At 53.2% G+C, this 19171-nt stretch overlaps 1 protein-coding gene across 2 annotated transcripts in view; it reads left to right on the forward strand.

Moving 5' to 3' along the window:
- Positions 1 to 7333: 7333 nt before the first annotated feature.
- Positions 7334 to 19171, forward strand: part of LOC102691752 (voltage-dependent T-type calcium channel subunit alpha-1I) — a 74720-nt gene continuing 62882 nt past the window's right edge. For both annotated transcript variants that reach the window (XM_069196834.1, XM_069196835.1), the window contains exons 1-2: positions 7334 to 7440; positions 13581 to 13714. In XM_069196834.1, the coding sequence (XP_069052935.1) occupies positions 7348 to 7440; positions 13581 to 13714 (227 nt within the window). In that variant the 5' untranslated portion in view covers positions 7334 to 7347. The remainder of the gene's footprint in view (positions 7441 to 13580; positions 13715 to 19171) is intronic.

Below are 19171 nucleotides of genomic sequence, written 5' to 3' on the forward strand. Positions count from 1 at the left end.
CCACAGGCTGACTCGTCCTGGTTGCAGGAGACATCGAATTGTGCTTCAGCTGTATTCAGTCAACACCAGCAGCTGTGGGGGCCTGTTTTGCATACTTGTGTGGCATTCAGCTTCACAGCCCTACCTACGCCAGCCCAACACCATGAACACCGTGCAGACAAACCGTTTTTAAGAACAGAAACCTGTTCTGACCCTTTGACTGAACGCACATGAAGCAGAATTGAAGGTCTCTTGACATGCTTCTGCTGTGTGGCGATGTGAAACAGGTGTGTTTTTCCTACAGCACATCCCACAGCAGCTCCTGCGCTTAAAGGCACAACGACCGTGAATGCTTCTATTTTATTGTTCTGCTCCTACTTTACTATGCCTGCGCAGGACAGGGCTCACGAGAGGAGCCCTCGTTTCCAGCACACTGTGACGAGAGGAGCGTGCTGGTGTAAATCTCAGACGCTGGGCAGACAGCAAGAGTAGGCAAGCGAATTTACAGGCTTGACGGGATCTGGATTGACGCTGACAATTCCAGGCACAGGTCTTGAACTGTCATTGCACGCGCGTTGTGATCAATACTGCTGAGCTGGTTAGGAGGCATCGCCCCTTGAAACTTAAAGGTTATTCCTCTGCGCTGCTTCGGGAAATTTTCACCAGAAGCGCCACCACTGTGATTCGCTCCTACTACCAGCAGCAGCAGTGATGGCCATCATCACCTTTCCTACAGACCGTGCTCTGTGAGAGCCGAACAGGAAGTGCAGCCTCTTTTGAAGCCCTGTCATTGTTCGGCATGTGTGCCATTTTTTACAGCTGTAAAATTTGCATTTGAAATCCTGCGGACTCTTTTCTCTTAGCAATGCAATTAGCTGGCTTTAGTTTGATTCGATTTTCCTCCCCCCCTTTTTTTTTTTAAAGGAACATTTTACACATTTCCATCTCCTTGCGAGCACCTGCGCAGCTCGGGGATAAACGGATATTATGAATCCCGCGTCCGGCTTTACATGACTAACAAGCAGATGTCTGCATCCTAGCCGGCGCGCGTCTAACATGCCTAACTACCCGTGAAGCGACGGAGGAGGGAAAGATAAATACAAACGAAATCCCCTCTGATTGAAGTTGAGAAAGGCAAAGGGACCTGTTCTGCTTGTTCTGAATTAGCAGAGTGAAGAAAAGAGGCTTTCGTATTCATCCGCGTGCTCATCTAATGTGTCTGAAAACGGGGCTGCTGCCGCCACTGTATGTCCATACCCAGTCCAGCAGCACATGCAGGAGAAGGGATACTGCTTTCTTAAAACAGAAAAGCACATAAAGCAATACATATCGGAGACGTTCAGCAACGAAATTTTGAATTTGTACTCCGGCAGGGTAGCATGGCATCAGGGCTCACAGCACGGCCATGGCCTGTCTGGGTGGAGTTTGCATGTTCTACCTGTCTCCATGAGCGGTTCTTCGGGGGGCTCCGGCTCGCTCTCACAGCCCGAAGATGTGGGGGCGTCTCAAATTTGCTCCCTTTTTCTTGAGCCCCCACAATTCTTTTGTGTATTGCGACATTCCACCTGGGATAAAAACCCCGCTCCGTGCCCTGTGCCCGGGGGATCAGATCCCACCTCGCTGCGACACTGTAGGGATGTTGTGGTTACTGAAAACGGGTGGATGGGCTACATTGTGATTGCATTTGGAAATTCCTGTGAGAGGTTCATTTAGATCCTCTAAATAGTGTTTGCCGGTCCCCAGCTGTATATTTACATGTATAAATATGTGCTAGTGTCTGCCTAGAATATATTTAAATGTATTCCTTTTAAAATGTGTTGAATTGAGTGTGACTCATCTCTCAGAACCAGGCTCTTTGAGGTTATCCTTCTAGATAGAGGTTTTCATTCTAACACAGCGTATCACAATGCAGATCTTGTGATTTTCAGGTTGGGATTGAGGGTCGTTTCGCATTAGAATTAGGGTTATTGTGAGGATTATATTGAGGATTATGTTTAAGGGGGGTGGTTAGGAATATGCTCGAGGATTAGGATTCAGGGTTAAGGTTAGGATTAAGCTCAATTTTAGGATTTAGGGTTAGGATATGGGGTTATGGTTAAGATTATTCAATTCAATTCAGAATACTTTATTCAATCCCAAAGGGGGCAATTTAATTTATTCTCAGGATTAGGATTTAGGGCTATGGTAAGGATTATGATCAGAACTAGGATTCAGGGTTATGGTCAAATATATGATTTAGGGTTAGGGTTAGGATTTAGGGTTACTTTTAGGATTAGGATTTAGGGCTATGGTTAGGATTATGCTCAAGATTAGGATCTAGGGCTGAGATTAGGGTTAAAACTAGGGTTACAGCTGGGGTCAAGGACAAAGCTCCGCATAAAGACATGGCATCTCCTGAGAGGCTATAACCGGGGGGTGATGTGAGCGCGTGTGTATCTGCGCACGTGTCTGTGCGCTTCCACTGCGTGTCTGCTCCCCCCAGCTGAACTCTCCCCAGCTCTCTGTAATTAGAAACCGGCGTCTATCTGAAGAGCGGTAGTTGTGAGCTGTACGGCAGCAACTCTCCCCGGCGCACATGCTGTGTGGGTAGAGAACCGTTCGGCTCCGTTGTCTCAGGCTGCTGAGTTACAGTAATTACAGGGTGTCTTTCTTTTTTTAAACACAGCAACAGGCTTGTTGCACAGTAATACCTGCAATTGCGCGGTCAGGCGAGGTTGACAGAGGTCGCTCGATCGCATATGAGGTTGCGGGGTTCTTTTATCGCCGGTAACCAGTTATATTGTCCGTGGTCCGCTCTGAATTCTAATGCCGTTTTAGGAGAGGCAACCGTAGCGCAGGGGCCAGCAGGCGTGAGGTTTCCATGCAGGAAATGTGTCCACTCTGTTTCAAAGCGGGATTCTGCTGTAGCGGATCCTACAAGTCTTGAAGTGATTTGCCAGCAAGAGGGTCAGTTGAGCAATTAAGGGCCGATTAAGTCGTCAAGGCTGGGTCGAAGTTCTGCAAAACCACGGGACTGAAGGGGACAGGCTGCCTGCTCCTGCTGCGATGGAGGTGTTGCCTCTTCAATCTGCGGTAGCCGCACCAGTGCACTCCACTGCTGAATTTAAACACATCCACCAGCTAACTTATATTTAGTCTGTGGCTGATTCCATAATCATCAGTGAACTGCGGATCAGCGCTAAATCAGGACTATGATTTATGGACAGAGAAGTGAGGGGGAGACAGTGTGAAAGTGAAGGAGGGAGAGAGTGAGGGTGCTCGCAAAGTGTTGAGAGAGATGGAGGGAGACTATGTGTGTGTGACAGGACAGGGCCTGCTGTTGGAGAAAGGGGGGTGTTATATGGCCACATCCGACTGCTGTCATTTTTCCTGAGTTCAGCTGTCTGTTAGCTGTCTCTACTTATTCTCTCAAACGCCCCTCTCTCCCTCTCTCCCTCTCTCCCCTCTATAACCTATGACTCCCATCTTCCAACTGCCACTGCATCCTAGGCCAGCATTCACAGAATCCCACGGCAGCACGCAGGCTTGTAGGAAACACTTCCAGCAGCACCAGCAGGCTCCTCTGCTCATGATAAGACATACCCGTGCTGTACGTGTGCTTATGTATTGGTATTTGAGATTATCAGCCATGGATAACGGACGATGTCTTCGGGCAAGCGTGCACATTGTCTAACACACCGATCAGCGTTTTCGCCAGGCCTGCTGGTGAGGGACGGGGTGTTTTTGTGGCCGGTGTATTTGAGAGGGTGCGACACATCTACACGGCCAAGCCAGTGCCATTCGGATGATGCCAGTACCATCTGCAGCCATGACTGTGCTGCTGTACACCGTCACCTCTTGTATTTAACATCAATGCCCAGTGCTGGGTGGCACGGTGACACAGTGGTGCTGGGGCCCTGGCTTCCAATTCCCAACCAGGGGTGCTGTCTGTGTGGAGTTTGCACGTTCCCCCCATGTTCGTGTGGGTGCCCTCCAGGTGCCCTGGTTTCCTCCTACAGTCCGAAGACCTGCTGACAGGTTAACTGGCTTCTGGGAAAACTGGCCCTCGTGTGAGTGTGTGTGTGTCTGTGCGTGCCCTGCAATGGACTTGTGTTCTGTCCAGGGAGAACCCTGCCCTGTGCCTGCTGCTTTTCGGGACGGGCTCTGGCTCTGCTGTGACCCTGGAGGGGCAGAAGCCGTTAGAAAACAGACAGATGGATCAATGCAGGATGCAGTTTAGCCCCTGTTAATTACCCGATGCTTTAAAGTGGGTTGTGAGGAGGATTATATTGGAACTGAGGGACTGCTGGACTGCTACTCACACATGCATCCTAACCATAGAAGCACCCTCACTTTCTAACACACATCTCCCCACATCTCAGGGCCACATCCTTTAGAAACACACACACCCCCCCTCCTGCCCCGTGCTCCGCTGGAGCCCATCTGGAGTGAAGACCAGGAGAGAGTTCCTGCATGAGGGGGGGCTCACACCTGCTGCCAGACGGACTTGGCCCACTGGTGCCGCAGCAGGCTGGGGCGCCCCAGGCGGCCTGTGATGAAGTGGGGTGATTAACCCAGACTGACACGGGCTGCAGGCCCTTTCCCTCACAGGCGCTCAGGGAAGGGCACGTGTTGTGGAGACATAGCAGCTGCAGAATACTGTGCCCGTGTCACGTCAGCGTTTAGTGAGGGCTCTACAGCGTTCGTGTTTCAGCAGAGGGGCCACTGGAAAAGCAGAGTAGATCAGTCCGATTACCGCAGGGGGCTGTAGTAAAAGCACAGTACGATAATCGGGTTACACCGGGAGGCCGTCGAAGAGACATCAGGAGCGAGGGTGTGGAACAGTAACATCGCAGCTGGGAGTCATGATGGAGGTTAGGGAAACCAGGCGAAAACACAGTGGAGTAGATGAGTTACGACAGGGGGCCGAGTTAAAGGGCTCTGGACTTGCGAGAGGTCATCAAGATGAGCGCTTACGGCCAGCGATCTCACGGCCAGCGAGATCAGAGCAGGGCTACGGTACAGTGCTGCCCAGCGAGGCCAGGGCCAACGGGCCTGAACTGCTCAGAGGAAGAAAAGATGCTAGCGCAGTTACAGGAAGGCTCTCCCGATCTAAATGTCAGGGAGAGAGACCGGCGTGCCGTTCTCCGTCTGATTGACTGGCTGCTATAAGCACTTGGCCCTCCCCCGCCGTCTCTACAGTGCTTTCCAGCCAGAGGTTAATGTCCCTCTTAGCAGCCGATCCTTCAAAAGTCTTTGGATCCGCGTCGCTTCCTAATTAAATATCCCCCTTCTGTGGCTCTTTTGGTTAAGTGAAGCAGCCGGCTCCCTGCCAGCGCGGCCCCTCACACCTCCACACATCTCGAGAGCGGCGACAGGGGTCGGCTCCACTCTCTTCTCCTTTCGAGACGAGTGCCGCCGTGAGGATCGAGCCAGTGTGGATTATTCGCGCTTTCCGAAGCGGCGGCGTGGAATCTTTTCAGTGCTAAAATAAAGGAAACTGGGGACGGGGACCAGCAGGGGGTCTCGGAGCAGCGACGGACGTCCAGGTGACCTGTCACCCCAGCACCAGGATAACAGGGTGCCAGGCCCTAAGGTGACAGGGGCACACGTATCACAGATCAGTGGACTCTCCATCGGATTCCACTAAATTATTCATCACATCATTCGGAATTGATGAGCTCAGCCCATGGGTTGTGCATTCAAAGTAAGGGGGTTGTCAGCGGGCTGCTGGCTTGATGTAAACTCCCTGTTCATCACGTTCATCGTCTTCCCGCACTCTCGAGTTCTTTAGAATCCTGCTCCTGCCCAGCACTTCCGACTGCAGGGGGGGGGGCTGGGCTGGGCTGCCGGGGGCCAGGTTCTCGATAAAGGAGGCCGAGAAGGCCGTCTCCCCTCCCGAGGGCACGAGTCCTGGTGGCAGGCCGTGACAGCGTCGCCTCGCCCTGGCTGTGCCGACGGCCTCTTCCCCCCCGTGCTGGGCCTGGCGCTGTCTCCGAGCCCTTGGGGGGAGGCTGACCGGAGGGCAGTGGCCTGCTGGTCAGTGTCTGTCGCGTCTCCCCTGTGTGGTGCAGGTGTTCTCTGCGGCAGTGGCACCATACGAACACAAGAGAGGAAAGGCCTTTCGCCCAGTCTAGCTTGGTAGCTATCGCCAGTATCGGAGGATCTCATCTCTTCTGTTCTTGAAAGCAGGCAGGGTGCCGGCTCCATCTACATGGCTGGGTAATCTGTTCCACGCTCCTGCAACCCTTAGTGGAAAAAGTGCCCCCTGTTCTCAGATCTGACCTCACCGCGCCTCTTGGCGGCATCACTGCACTGAACTGTACTAATTGCATGATCATATGTGCTGGTGTCCCTCACCGAAACACTGAGGATGCTCCCACTGAGACCAAAACCCCTACTGCTTCCACGGTGTTGCAGTGTTTCAAGCACTCTTCACCTGTTTATCGACTTAGGGACCTGTATGGATTTCTGTTGTCAGCTGGTGCTCAAGCGACTTTTTCATTTTGCTGCGTTAGGGTTTTTAGAGAGCAGCGTGAGTCATTAATCCCAGCAGGATTCGTATGGACAGTGAGGGCCCGTGTGTGTCGTGCTGTAGGTGGGAATTGTCTTTAAACCCTATCCAAACGGCCGCAGAGCTTTTCCTGTGGAAAACCGTGGGATAATCGGAGAGCGGCGCAGTCTTTGTGGTCAAATCTTTTAAGGGCGCAGCCAAAATGAGGTCAATTAGACTTAATGCAAGGGAAAACCGTGGCAGCAGACCAGATTGCCATGCAAATTTACCACGGTGTATTTCCACGCCAATTAAGCAATGACACTGGTCGCACCCGTTTATTACTCCTGCTCAGCGTTGCCGATTTTGAAGGATGAGGTCTCTTCCCAAGCTGAGAGCAGGCTGGAGACCGCGCACAGACCTCCAACAGGCGAAGCAGCTGCTCTCTCGGAAGCTGTTAAAAAGGTGTCATAATAATCACTCAAGTACCTGAGGGGCTTGGCACAAGGCCTCACGCGTAGCCTGGGTGGGAGGGCTGTGCATCGAAATCTGCCGTGGCCGAGACACTTGTGGGCTGTGGTTTCTCGACTCGTACGGTGGTCTGAGCACAAGAGAGGTTCGGTGACTCCTTTAGGGTGACACTCACACACACACACACTTGAGTCTTTTCCTGTTGACAAACCCCCTTTACCTTAGCAACAACAGCCTCTAGTTGGCACAGTGTGTAATGAAAATCAAATCAGAAGGAAAAACTGTGAGGCAGCCCCTGCCTGATGATTGGATGATTGGCTATGTGTCTCTCTCTTTCTCTGTGCTGGGATGGTCTCTCTCTCTCTCTTTCTCCTTGTGTCTCTTCCTTAACGGCCCCCGTCTCCACCTGGTTCGAGCACATCAGCATGATGGTCATCCTGCTGAACTGTGTCACCCTGGGGATGTACCAGCCCTGCGAGAACATCGACTGCTCCTCGGACCGCTGCCAGATCCTGCAGGTAACTCTCCGGCCCGCACGGCTTTTAAAACCGGGACTCTCTGGCGGCCGTCCCCCAGCTCTCCGGCAGGGGAAGGGGAAGGGACTAGTTGTTGCTGGGGTGGTGGGTACGGGAGTTGTGGTCTTCATCTGAGATCCTTGACCAGGAGGGACCAGGCCTGCAAGGTGACAGTCCAGTCAGGTCGTGCCAAACCCAGCTTTCTGTAGATCCAGATCCACAAGGTGGATTCCCAGAACCAGGGCTGCTGACTCCTGCTCCAAAGCTCCAGATCAGACCAGGTTTAACAGATGACCAGGCTGCTTGGGCAAAATTCTGGGTCCAGAGATTTCCTTCAGGTGTGGGTGCTGAGATCCTCTCAGCTCACACCAGTTGGAGGCTGCTGTTTGTTTCCAGTGTTCCCTTCAAGGCAGGTGTCACCCACTGTTCCGAAACCTCCTCGAAGCCGGTTCTTGTGTCTCAGTTTCTCGGGATCAAGCTGGTAGCCTAGGCGGGATGATTCCTGCAGCTACCCACGGTGAGGCTGCTGGTGGTGGCTCTGTCCCTGCAGGGCTACATCACAGCATCGAACTGGGACGCCCCGAGTGTGGGGGGTTTCCATCAGAGGGGACGCAACGAGGAGGCCCTTGCCGAGCAGCACGGAGCGGCAGAGGTGACCCTCTGCCTCAGCTGCTGGGCTTCTTCCACTCCGGTCCGTGATACGATTTGGCAGAGGAGATCAGACTCCCGCTGCCCAGGTACTCTTGCTCAGGCAGGGGCGGCTGGAGCAACTGTGTGGTGGCACCCATGTCCGAGCTCCCTCCCGGGCAGCTGAAAAAACCTGGGAAGTGACAGGCTGGCCTTCGAAATCGGCAGGGTTCCCAGTTTTCCAGCTTCAGACGCCCTCCAGAGACGAGGTGGTCCCGTCCTGACCGGAACGTGGAAAAACAGATTGTTCTGTACAGTGTGGCACTGGGTGGCTGATGACCCTACAGTACAGTCAGTTTACGGGAACAGTCACTTGTTATTTTCTCACGAAAGCAATCAGGGCCTCTTGTATCCAGTAATCCCTTTGAATGCCTCCAAGTGATATCCACGCCATTTAGTAGCATTCGTATTCGCCCTGTTTATAGACAGGCTGAGTCATGACGCAAAGCTCTGTATTAAGCGGCACTTTTATCAGGTTCTAATGAAGTGACACAAGAAAACTGCACTGAATAAACTGTGCACACTGGCAGAAACCAGGGAGAAAGAGAAGGTTCTCACCTCAGATGATCAAATTAAAGGTACTGCGTGTGGGAAGCAAATGGCCTGGGAAATTAAAAGAGTGGAAAGCGGATTATGTGCGGGTCGCCATTTCGTAAGTTCATTCTGAAACGCGTCTTTTGTGGAAGGAGTGCTTCGCGACTGTGCTTCACAGTTACTGACCAACTGGAAAAAAAGCATAAGGACTTGTTTTGGATCAATGAGGTTGTGGGGACCAGATACGTTTTATGGTTTGGAAGTTATAAGCCTCGTTATAAGTCTTTCGGTTCTGTGCTTCGTTCTCCTGCCTCCCTCCACAGCATCGTGAGCGTGAATCCTTTTCAGTTTGAAAATGCCAGCAAGAGTACAGTAAATCACACTTCCTGAGTTACAGCTGGAGTTTGTAGTGGAAACTGAGAAGAGAGACAAGCCTCTCCGAACAGTACTAATCACGACCTTACTAGGGCTTCGACGCGGACCTCATTCCTGGTCCTGGAGGGGTCAGTCAGTGTGTCTGCAGCAGGGCTGTCCGGTCCTGGTCCTGGAGGGGTCAGTCAGTGTGTCTGCAACAGGGCTGTCCAGTCCTGGAGGGGTCAGTGTGTCTGCAGCAGGGCTGTCCAGTCCTGGTCCTGGAGGGGTCAGTGTGTCTGCAGCAGGGCTGTCCAGTCCTGGTCCTGGAGGGGTCAGTGCATCTGCAGCAGGGCTGTCCAGTCCTGGTCCTGGAGGGGTCAGTGTGTCTGCAGGGAGGGCACGAGCTCTGTGCAAGAGCAGGGAGGGCACGAGGCAGTCACTGCACAGGCACTCTGGTTTTCCCATGAGTCTATGCAGGGAAGCGCAGAGAAGGTGTGGGGCACAAATACAGCTACCGCACAGCCACTGTGAGACCACGTTGCAGGTGTGAAAACACTGCCGTGAATTTACACAATTAAAATTTCATAGGGCAGCTCGTTACTGTGTTTTGCAGTAATTGTTCCAGTTGTTTGAGAGCTGTGTAACCGTGGGAGTGTTCATGTGTCTTGTTGCATATGCATGGCCATTGTCTTAAAATTCATCCTGTCCTTTTCTCAGTTTTAAACGTACATCTCTTATTCCTGCCTGAAGCTGTTTTTATTTTGGCAGTGTTTATCTGCTCGATTGCAGAATCTTCTCTGCGGCAGGACCCTCAGCCGTGGGTAATTCAACACGCAGGGAAAAGGCACTGCTAATGTCCTTCAGGTGCCCCTGGTGCTTGTTTAACCTGCCTGGTGCGGCCAGAATTCAGCGCAGGCCGCGGCCTCAGCTGCTGACAGCGGTCTGGTGAGCAAGTGAAATTCCTCCACCCCTGCCCCTCTTCGAAGTTACCAGTTCACGAACACAGGCCGCGCAGTTCTCCCCCGTGGCCTGAAGGGGGCGCCCTGCAGGGGAGAAGAGGCAGGTGGGCTCCCTCGCTCGGGAAGGGAGCTGTCTTGGGAAAGGAAGCAGCCCCCCCCTTCCCCCAGTCACCTCATCTCTCCCACACAGCTGGCTGTGGCTCCGTTCTCGCCTTTCGCGAGAGAAAAGCGAATCAGGACCACATAATCCAATCAATAATCTCCGGGGGAAGATGTGACACCTTCAACAATGCATCGCACAAACTCTATTGTTCGCCGGATCAGTCCCGCTTCACAGGAAAGCTTTCTCTCTCTCGGCCGCTAAGCTTTCGATTTGCAGGCCCTTCCCCAGCCCGCCGATTTTCGGACGCTGGTCCCGCCGGATCTTCCTCTCCGCAGCCTGGCAGTGTTTGTCCTTGCTGCCCTTTGACCTTTGACAGAGCCTGGACTTGGCACCTGTATGGACGGCTCTTTCTGTAACCACAGGAGACGCCGGTGCCTGCGCTGGTGCCCAGGTGGTGCTGAGATGAAAGCGACCACAATGGCCACAGTTTACGTTTGACAGCCTCTCTCCCACCTCTGTGTGTGTGTGTGTCTGCGTGTGTGTGCGTGCACTACATTCACTGCTGAACCGGAGGGGTTGTGCAGAGAGCTGTCGAGCTGGGAGCTGCTGTTTCTCTACATGGTGGAACAGAGCCCTGCTCACTGTGTTTCCTGACCATGACAGTCATAGAGGATTGCAAGTGCGAGACTGCACCCTGAGCACCGTAAACAATTCAATCAAACAATCAATCAATCAATCAATCAATTAATCCACTGGCTAAATGAAAGTTGGACAGAAAAACAGAAAACGCAGAGGTGCTCCAGGATCTGGGCTAGGACACACCGGTTAAAAGCCTGCTGGTGTTCTGTTGTACAAATACCTGCTCGCTGTTCGCTGTATTGTTGTACACTCCCACTGCAACTACTCTGAGAGCGTTAGAGCCGAGCGAGTGCGCGATTCCTGCTTCATGCATCTGCACCTGTGTTGACTCCAGTGTTTCATTTTGTTAGACTCTGAAACCTTCACGACTCTGGTCCAGTAAATCAAGCTGGAGATTTCTGGCGGAGAGAGGACAGATGTCGCTAGCAGCTCGCCTCTCGCTCATTTTTCTGAGGGCGGCAACAGGTTTTTATTCCCGAAGGCGAGCAAAAGTTTCATCCACAAACATATGTTTCTGATGGGGCAGTATCAGTCTGTTGCCTTACAAGGCGTCCACAAGGTCAGGAAGTCAGGCAGTTAGGTCAGCCCTGGGCAATCAACCAAGACCCCTACTTAGCTGAGACCCCTGTTCCCCTTTCATGCTGCTCAATCAAAGATGGGACACACCTGTTACACGCATCCACTCCAGAGCCCCTGAAGAAACCCAGGACAGCTGGGGGCGCACAAAACAGTAAGACAGGTCTTCAGGGCCTGACGGTTAACCCCTCACAGGCTCAGGTTCCTTCAGTTTGTACCAGAGCGATGTGGACCCGTCGGAAGAAGCTTCTAGTCGCCCGCGCAGGCCAGCGAAAGGCGGGCGAGGCCGAGCCGCGTCTGCAACCCCCCGACATTAACATTCCCGACAGGACGAGGCGCGGCGATCTTGATTCACCTCCTCTGTTGGCCGGCGCCCTCTTTGTAACCCTTCACGTGACAAGACCAGTCGAGGGAGGGCAGACTCTGATCGGCAGTGATGGCTGGGAGACGTGTGGTACAGCTGGGTATTAACAGGGGCAGTTTGAACTAGGCGCCTCATTCGAAGCCTCCACAGCTGTGCCTCCTGAGACTTGAACCCTCGATCCTCCAAAGTCTAGGGCCCTTACCCACTACTCTGCACAGGCCCCCCAGAATGTTTTGCCAATGCTGTATGTGATCACCTTTATCTGTACACCTGAATCTAAAGCTTTGCTTGTACCAGAAGACCGCACCCTTCACAAGCTCTTAGCTCACACATCAGCCTGCTCCTGCCTGCCCACCCATCTTCTGACGGCTTTATCCAGTACAGGGCCGAGGGGGAACCGGAGCCTATCCCAGCAAGCAACGGGCGCAAGGCAGCTCGGAAGACGCGTATAATTCCGGACAGCGGGGTATTGCCGACTGTGAATGAGACCCTGCAGTCACTCCTTTGCTCACTCCACGGAAACTCCATAACACGCAGCAGCAATTATTTTTTTTCTCAGCCCAGTACCCTGCCTGGTTTCTTACAGTAGTCATCAGGCGGTTTTGTTCGCGGGTTTTAATGAAGTGTCGGGGCTCTCGTTGTTTCGCCTTTGGGCCCGTTTTGAAGGCGCCCTCATGTTTCACTGCAGCGCCCCGGAACTGAAGACTTGCAGGTTTACTGCGCACAGGTCAGCAGTCTTGCAGCGCTGGTGCCCTGGGTTCAATTCCGGACCCCGGGGTGCTGTCTGGGTGGAGTTTGCATGTTCCTTTCAGGCTCACGTGGGTTTAGATTAGGAGCTCCGGTTTCCTCCCACAGTCCAAAGGGGCAGGTTGATTGACTTCAGCGCCCTTTCTGATTCAGTGGCCGGGCAACACCAGCCTGGCCTTCCGACTCCTCTCCCAGGTGTGCACTCAGTCACGTCATGCGACCCCTTAATTGCACCAACCAGTAGCTGAATTCGATATCGTTCGTTTTTTTAAAGACGCTGGAATCGGAGTCGGCACAGGAAGTCTCTTTTCTCTCGCCTATGAAAGCTGCAGTATTTGATATCTTGAATATAGCCCCCCTCTTTCCCCTTTCTTTATTTCCGAGCACGTGAATGCCTGCTCTTCGTGACCTCTGCGCGGCAGCTAAGCTGGGAAAGAACAGCTATGATAAAAAAACTAATAGTTCAGAAAATCACGCCGAATGGTTAGCGTGACACCTGCAGCAGTTAAACGAGACTCCAATGAAAACGAAAAGACTTTAACGATGGGACTGCATAGTTGTGCCCAGGGGATTAATTTGTGAAAGAGATAAAAAAAAAAGATGTAGACACTTGTTCTGGTCCATGGTGAAAACATGCTGCAAAAATTGGGAACAGGCCCATCTGGAACGCAGTGAATCGTGCGCGTACTGTATTCCTCTTGGACAATCTCCTGCCTTAACGGCGCGGATCTCTGGTGTGCGCTTCCGAATCCGGCTCGGAGCGTTCAGGTGACGCCACAGAGCAGGAAAGGGAGAAGCCATGCGGTCCGAGCCGAGCTTGTGGGCGGCTGTCGTGCAAAATCAGGACAGAGCCCGCGGAGCCCTTCTGTGGGAAGATCAGGGACTCCCTGTGCTTCTCCTGAAGGGGGATTGTGACCTTCTGACCGCTGGGGTCTGGTGGTAAAAACAATGGTGATACACCCGCAAAATCCCGCGTCGCTGGGTTTGAATTCATGCGCCGAGAGGCTCGGGAGGTTCAAAAAAATAAAATAAGACAAAGTTCGGGCTGTGAGAGGCGTGCCGCGTGGGGGTGGGTCTGTCCAGCGCTGTGATTGGCGTGCGTTGGGTTTTGTCTTCGCTGCGCTCCGATCTGTGTGCCTCACCGCTTGTCCTCTGTCTGTCCCCCCCCCCCCCCACCCAGGCCTTTGACGCCTTCATCTACATCTTCTTCGCGCTGGAGATGGTGGTGAAGATGGTAGCCCTGGGGATCTTTGGGAGGCGGTGTTACCTTGGCGACACCTGGAACCGGCTGGACTTCTTCATCGTCATGGCCGGGTAGGAGACCGGGGAGGTCCTCCTCTTCACTGAGACGGGCTGTCGGGGGTCTGAAATGATTATTTATCATCATCATCATCATCCTCCTCCTCCTCCTGCAGCACAGCCCAGTGAGGATGGCTGATTACAGAATCGCAGAGGAGACATTGTGTTCCCGTGGAGTGACTGGTCCTGAAAGCACTCCTCTTTGTTTTCGGTCTTTCAAGCAGAGGGCTTGCAAAGCCTGGGAGAAATATAGCAGCCGCACCTCCTGCTGTGGTACAGCTAAAATCCCCATACTGGCGTAGATTTACCAGTACTAGGAACGGGAAAATCGGTAAACGATTACAGAGAGTCTTCCGGGTTTTTTTACAGTGTCCACGCGGCCTGGATTGCTAGCGGTGTCAGTGTTGGCGAGTACGCGGCGGGTCGCTGTAGGCCCCGGCCTCGGTGGGGGTGAGGGTAATGGAAACGGAAAAGCCCGATTCCCACGCTGCCCCCTGAGAGCCGCGCGCGAGTCGGGCTCCGGCTCATGCGTCAGCTCCGCTGCCTCGTCCGCGGCGTCAAGCAGGGGTCACCTGTGTCGCTGGTGCAGAAATGTAGTTTTAGTGGTGCTGCCTCTTTTATAAGACAAATAATATCATTTAAAAATGCCCCCCCCCCCCATTGGAGTCCCTGCCCCCCCTCTTCACCCCAAATATTAAATCCTGTGGTTACGTCACAGGCTGGCAGAGCCGGAGGTTGAACCATCTGTCTCCGGCTAACACATCACTTGAACATCCAGACCTCTTAGCCTGATTTGCAGGACCAAGTGGAAGACAAACAAGCTTCCTTTTTTTCTCTCAGTAATTCATTGACATTAGATTTCCGCTGGGAAATCACAGCACGCACATTTTTTTTTTGGGCCTGCGTCACAACACGCGCCTCTGATCTCCTGCAGACAGCACCATACAGTACAGGAGGGCCTCCGAGTGACTCAGGTGGTAAGAGACTCCAGTCAGGGCACCGGTGAAGCCAAGTCTGTTTGTTTAGACTGGTTTTGTGGCTGACGACTGATTGCCAGACTTGTACCTTATTAGTCCACATTTAATGAGCTGCTTGCTGGCTCTGTGGTTTGAGGGTTAGCTCTTGGGTCCTGGACTCGATTCCTTACTGGAGCACCAGTGGAGTTTGCATGCCCTCCATCACTTCCCTTTTGCATGTGGGTTTTCTCCAGGTGCTCCAGGTGTCCTCCTGCCCTTTAAAGACGTGCTGGCTAGAGTGTGGCGTTGTGTCTAGGGCGCAGTCCTGACCTGTGCCACGAGTCTCCAGTCTCCAGGCTCAGCTCCGGTTTGCTGCGACTTGCAGCTGGGACAGGGGTCCCGTCCGGCATCGCTGATGGTGGCGTCGGTAGGGAACGCGGAGCTCGTAGCATGTCAGAGGAGGATCATGGGAGGCCGTGTCTTCCTGTGGGGGTGCAGAAGCCCTGGCCATAGTCTGGACCCCAGCCTGGGTGGGTGTGAGATTAAAAGCAACGGAAAGACCTGAAGTGATCAGCACTTTTTCAAGCACAGACACAGGACTGGGCAGCAGTGCTATAAAAAGTAGACCTCTTTCCTCTCTTTCCTGCTGAGAGAAGGCGGCAGGCAGCTCTCCTGACACTCTCGGGCGTTTCTTTTCGCTATTTTTAGCTGTTTGTCTGGGATGCGTAGAGAATGAAAAGTGACTCTGTCAAACGTGCAAGAGCTAAACACCCACCTACACTGCGCCGAGAGAAAGGGAGAGGGAGACAGGGGCTGAGGCTGTACAGATAGCGTGGGAGCAACAACTGGGAGAAACACGCACAGATTCTCAGAAGAGGAGAAGAAAGAGGAAGATGTACAATATATTTGTCTGTTCTAAGGCTAGGAGAGAGGGAGGCAGCATGGGCTCCTGCTTAAAGCTGAGAGTGAGGTAGGCAGGGTGGCAGTGACTTACTGTATTTGTAATAGTAGAGTGGGAAAGGAGCCACTGTGGGCCTGTGGTTAGAGCTGAGGCTTTTGGAGAGGCACTGTGGGCTTGTGGTTAGAGCTGAGACGCTTAGAGAGGCACTGTGGGCCTGTGATTAGAGCTGAGTCTCTTGGGGAGGTGCTGTGGGCTTGTGGTTAGAGCTGAGATATTTAGGGAGGAACTGTGAGCTTGTGGTTAGAGCCGAGACTCTTGGAGAGGCACCGTGGGCCTGTGGTTAGAGCTGAGGCTCCTGGAGAGGCACCGTGGGCCTGTGGTTAGAGCTGAGGCTCTTGGAGCGGCACCGTGGGCCTGTGGTTAGAGCTGAGGCTCTTGGAGAGACACCGTGGGCTTGTGGTTAGAGCCGAGGCCCTTGGAGAGGCACTGTGGGCCTGTGGTTAGAGCCGAGGCTCTTGGAGAGGCACCGTGGGCCTGTGGTTAGAGCTGAGGCTCTTGGAGAGGCACTGTGGGCCTGTGGTTAGAGCTGAGGCTCTTGGAGAGGCACTGTGGGCCTGTGGTTAGAGCTGAGGCTCTTGGAGAGGCACTGTGGGCCTGTGGCTTCAGCAGTCAGCACTTCACAGGCACCGTGGGCCTGTGGTTAGAGCCGAGGCTCTTGGAGAGGCACCGTGGGCCTGTGGTTAGAGCCGAGGCTCTTGGAGAGGCACTGTGGGCCTGTGGTTAGAGCTGAGGCTCTTGGAGAGGCACTGTGGGCCTGTGGCTTCAGCAGTCAGCACTTCACAGCACAGGGAGATAGGAGATCTTTTTGTTTTCACAGTAAATGCGCCGTGGGGTTGATAACTCTTTCCTCAGATAAGAGATCAATGTGTTACTGTGTGTGCTGAAAGGAGCGCTGAGAGGTCTGCGCCGGGAGGTCCCTGTGGAGCTGCCTTTATTGCGGAGAGGAAGGGCCAGTGCCTGTGGAGCCTTGTCTGATCAAAGGAGATTGAGTCTTTTAATGTGACGCTGCGAGGAGAGCCTGGCCCTGATGCTAATACAGTACGCTTCAGTACAGTAGGACAGGAGGCAGCTGAGAGAGAGGGAGGCAGTGTGGAATAGTGCTTGGAGCTGAGAGAGAGAGAGGGAGGCAGTGTGGGCTAGTGGTTAGAGCTGAGGCACTGGGAGAGAGAGAGGGAGGCAGTGTGGGCTAGTGGTTAGAGCTGAGGCACTGGGAGAGAGAGAGGGAGGCAGTGTGGGCTAGTGATTAGAGCTGAGAGACCTGGAGAGCGATAGGGAGGCAGTGTGGGCCAGTGGTGAGAGCTGAGAGACTGGGAGAGAGAGAGGGAGGCAGTGTGGGCTAGTGGTGAGAGCTGAGAGACTGGGAGAGAGAGAGGGAGGCAGTGTGGGCTAGTGGTGAGAGCTGAGAGACTGGGAGAGAGAGAGGGAGGCAGTGTGGGCTAGTGGTGAGAGCTGAGAGACTGGGAGAGAGATAGCCTTTTTGTGTTATGGTGAATAATTTCTTTGCTGTACACCTTGGCAAGCGTCTCACGCGTTTGATCAAGGTGACAGCGAGTATAGCAAAGGGGCTGGCAAGGGGAGGGTGATGGTGAAGGGGTCTATACAAAACCATAAAATTAGCAATTAAAATAATTCAGGCTGGAGCTGCGAGATTACAGCATCTATACAGGCCCTGTAGGAAATGAGAGCTGCTGTCTGCACAGAAGGTCGATGCCTGTTGACTCACACTGAGAGAGAATGGCAGGCTGGCCGAGTCCCTCCTCCCAGCTCTTCAGGGTGGAAAGAGCTGCTAGAATAGCTCTTTGTTGAGCCATTGTTGTGTAGCCAGGAGAGCCGGCTGCTTGTGCGCCTGTTGTGTCTTAGTGGCTGTTGGACTGACCTCTTCCCTGACCCCCTCCAGTGGGCTCACACACTATACAGACACAAATACACCTGCCACACACTGTACACACACAGATACAACACATCACACATCCTGCACTGTACACACATGCACAAATAACACACAGATGTACAAACAGATCACACACACTGTACTCCTACCGTCACAAATCACTATACACACAGATATAAACGGACCACACACAGAACCACAAACAAATCAAACTCACTGCACACACGTACACCGCAAAACAGACTGTACACATACGGAAAATAACAACGCTGTTCACAAACTGCACCCCATACACACAGACGCACAAATGAAACGTACACCACACAAAGGAAGATGCACAAAAAATACACTGCACGCACAGATGCATTGTACACACAGACACACGTCACACGAAGATGCAACACCAAACGATTACAACTCTATATTGTACGCACAGATCCACGACACACACACCTGGTACACAGACACACAGTCCAAACAAACACAATGTGCACAATGGAGACAGATTGGTTCTCTACACAGTTTCTCTACACCGGCGGGCCTGGCTGTCAGGATGTAATTGTAGCAGTCTGAGACAGCCACACAATGTGTCACCTTTAAGAACCGCTTTCCTGGTTAAAGATAAAGATGTTTGTCTGGCAGAATGACCGGATAACCAGTTTCATAGGTGCAGTTATTTATATGGGTGTCAAGCTATCTCATTAGGGGGTGGAATTACCAAAGAAACCACGCAGACATAATTGATCGCACATTTTGTATTAAAAGAGTGCTGTTCAATCAGATAGAGGAGACGGAGCAAAAATGAAACTGTTTCGGAAATGTGGTCGATCAAGCAGTATTTTTTCAGAATCACTGCTCCTTAGGCTGCGGCAGTGAAGCTGTGAAGCTCTGTGGCTCAGTGGGCTCAAATCCTCACTGAGCCGATCAGGCAGGAGCTGAGAACACCAGGTCTGCTCACAGCAGCACACGTCACACACTCACCTGCAGCCTACACAGGTACACACACTCACCTGCTTCGAGTAGACAGACACACACCACGTGAACCTCCACCTTCCACTCTCTACAGGCATTTATGCCCACTGGCCTGTCTGTCTGTTACCTGTATTAACCTGTCTGCACACCCAGTGCTCATGTATGCACATGGATGCTCTCTACAGACACAAATCGCATGCACAATCTCCACTGTACACACAGACAGTGAGGCTGCGTCTGGCAGGTTTTCCGTGTTAAAGAGGGCATGAGCTGCAGGCCGGGAGGACAGAGCTGGGACACCACGCCAGGCGTTCAAGGAGAGAGGGGGCACACGCACGCATGGCTGTGCAGGGCCAGGAGCAGATGGCTCTGAGGGCAGGCGATGCGCCGCGCCAGACATGCGTTTCTGTCTGCGTTCCAGCTCTCCGCACCGCGCGGGGTCGCTCGGAAATGAGTTCCTGCCCTTCTGGCTCCGCTGTGGCAGGGCGACGGGAGGGACCACCGGACTCAAGTGTGGAGAAAGTGTGGGGGGAGACGGTGCCTTGGCGTTCCTCTCCCCTCTCTCTCTCGTGCCAGGAGGGGCTGATCTGCAGAGCAGGGGGAGGCGAGGAAGACAGAGGGGGAGTTTAAGAGGGAGCGGTGCCAGGGATATCCGACCCTCTGTTCTCCGCGGGAGAGACGGCACAGGCAGA

This window comes from Lepisosteus oculatus, chromosome 12 (assembly GCF_040954835.1).
Source record: "Lepisosteus oculatus isolate fLepOcu1 chromosome 12, fLepOcu1.hap2, whole genome shotgun sequence".
Classification (NCBI taxonomy): domain Eukaryota; kingdom Metazoa; phylum Chordata; class Actinopteri; order Semionotiformes; family Lepisosteidae; genus Lepisosteus; species Lepisosteus oculatus.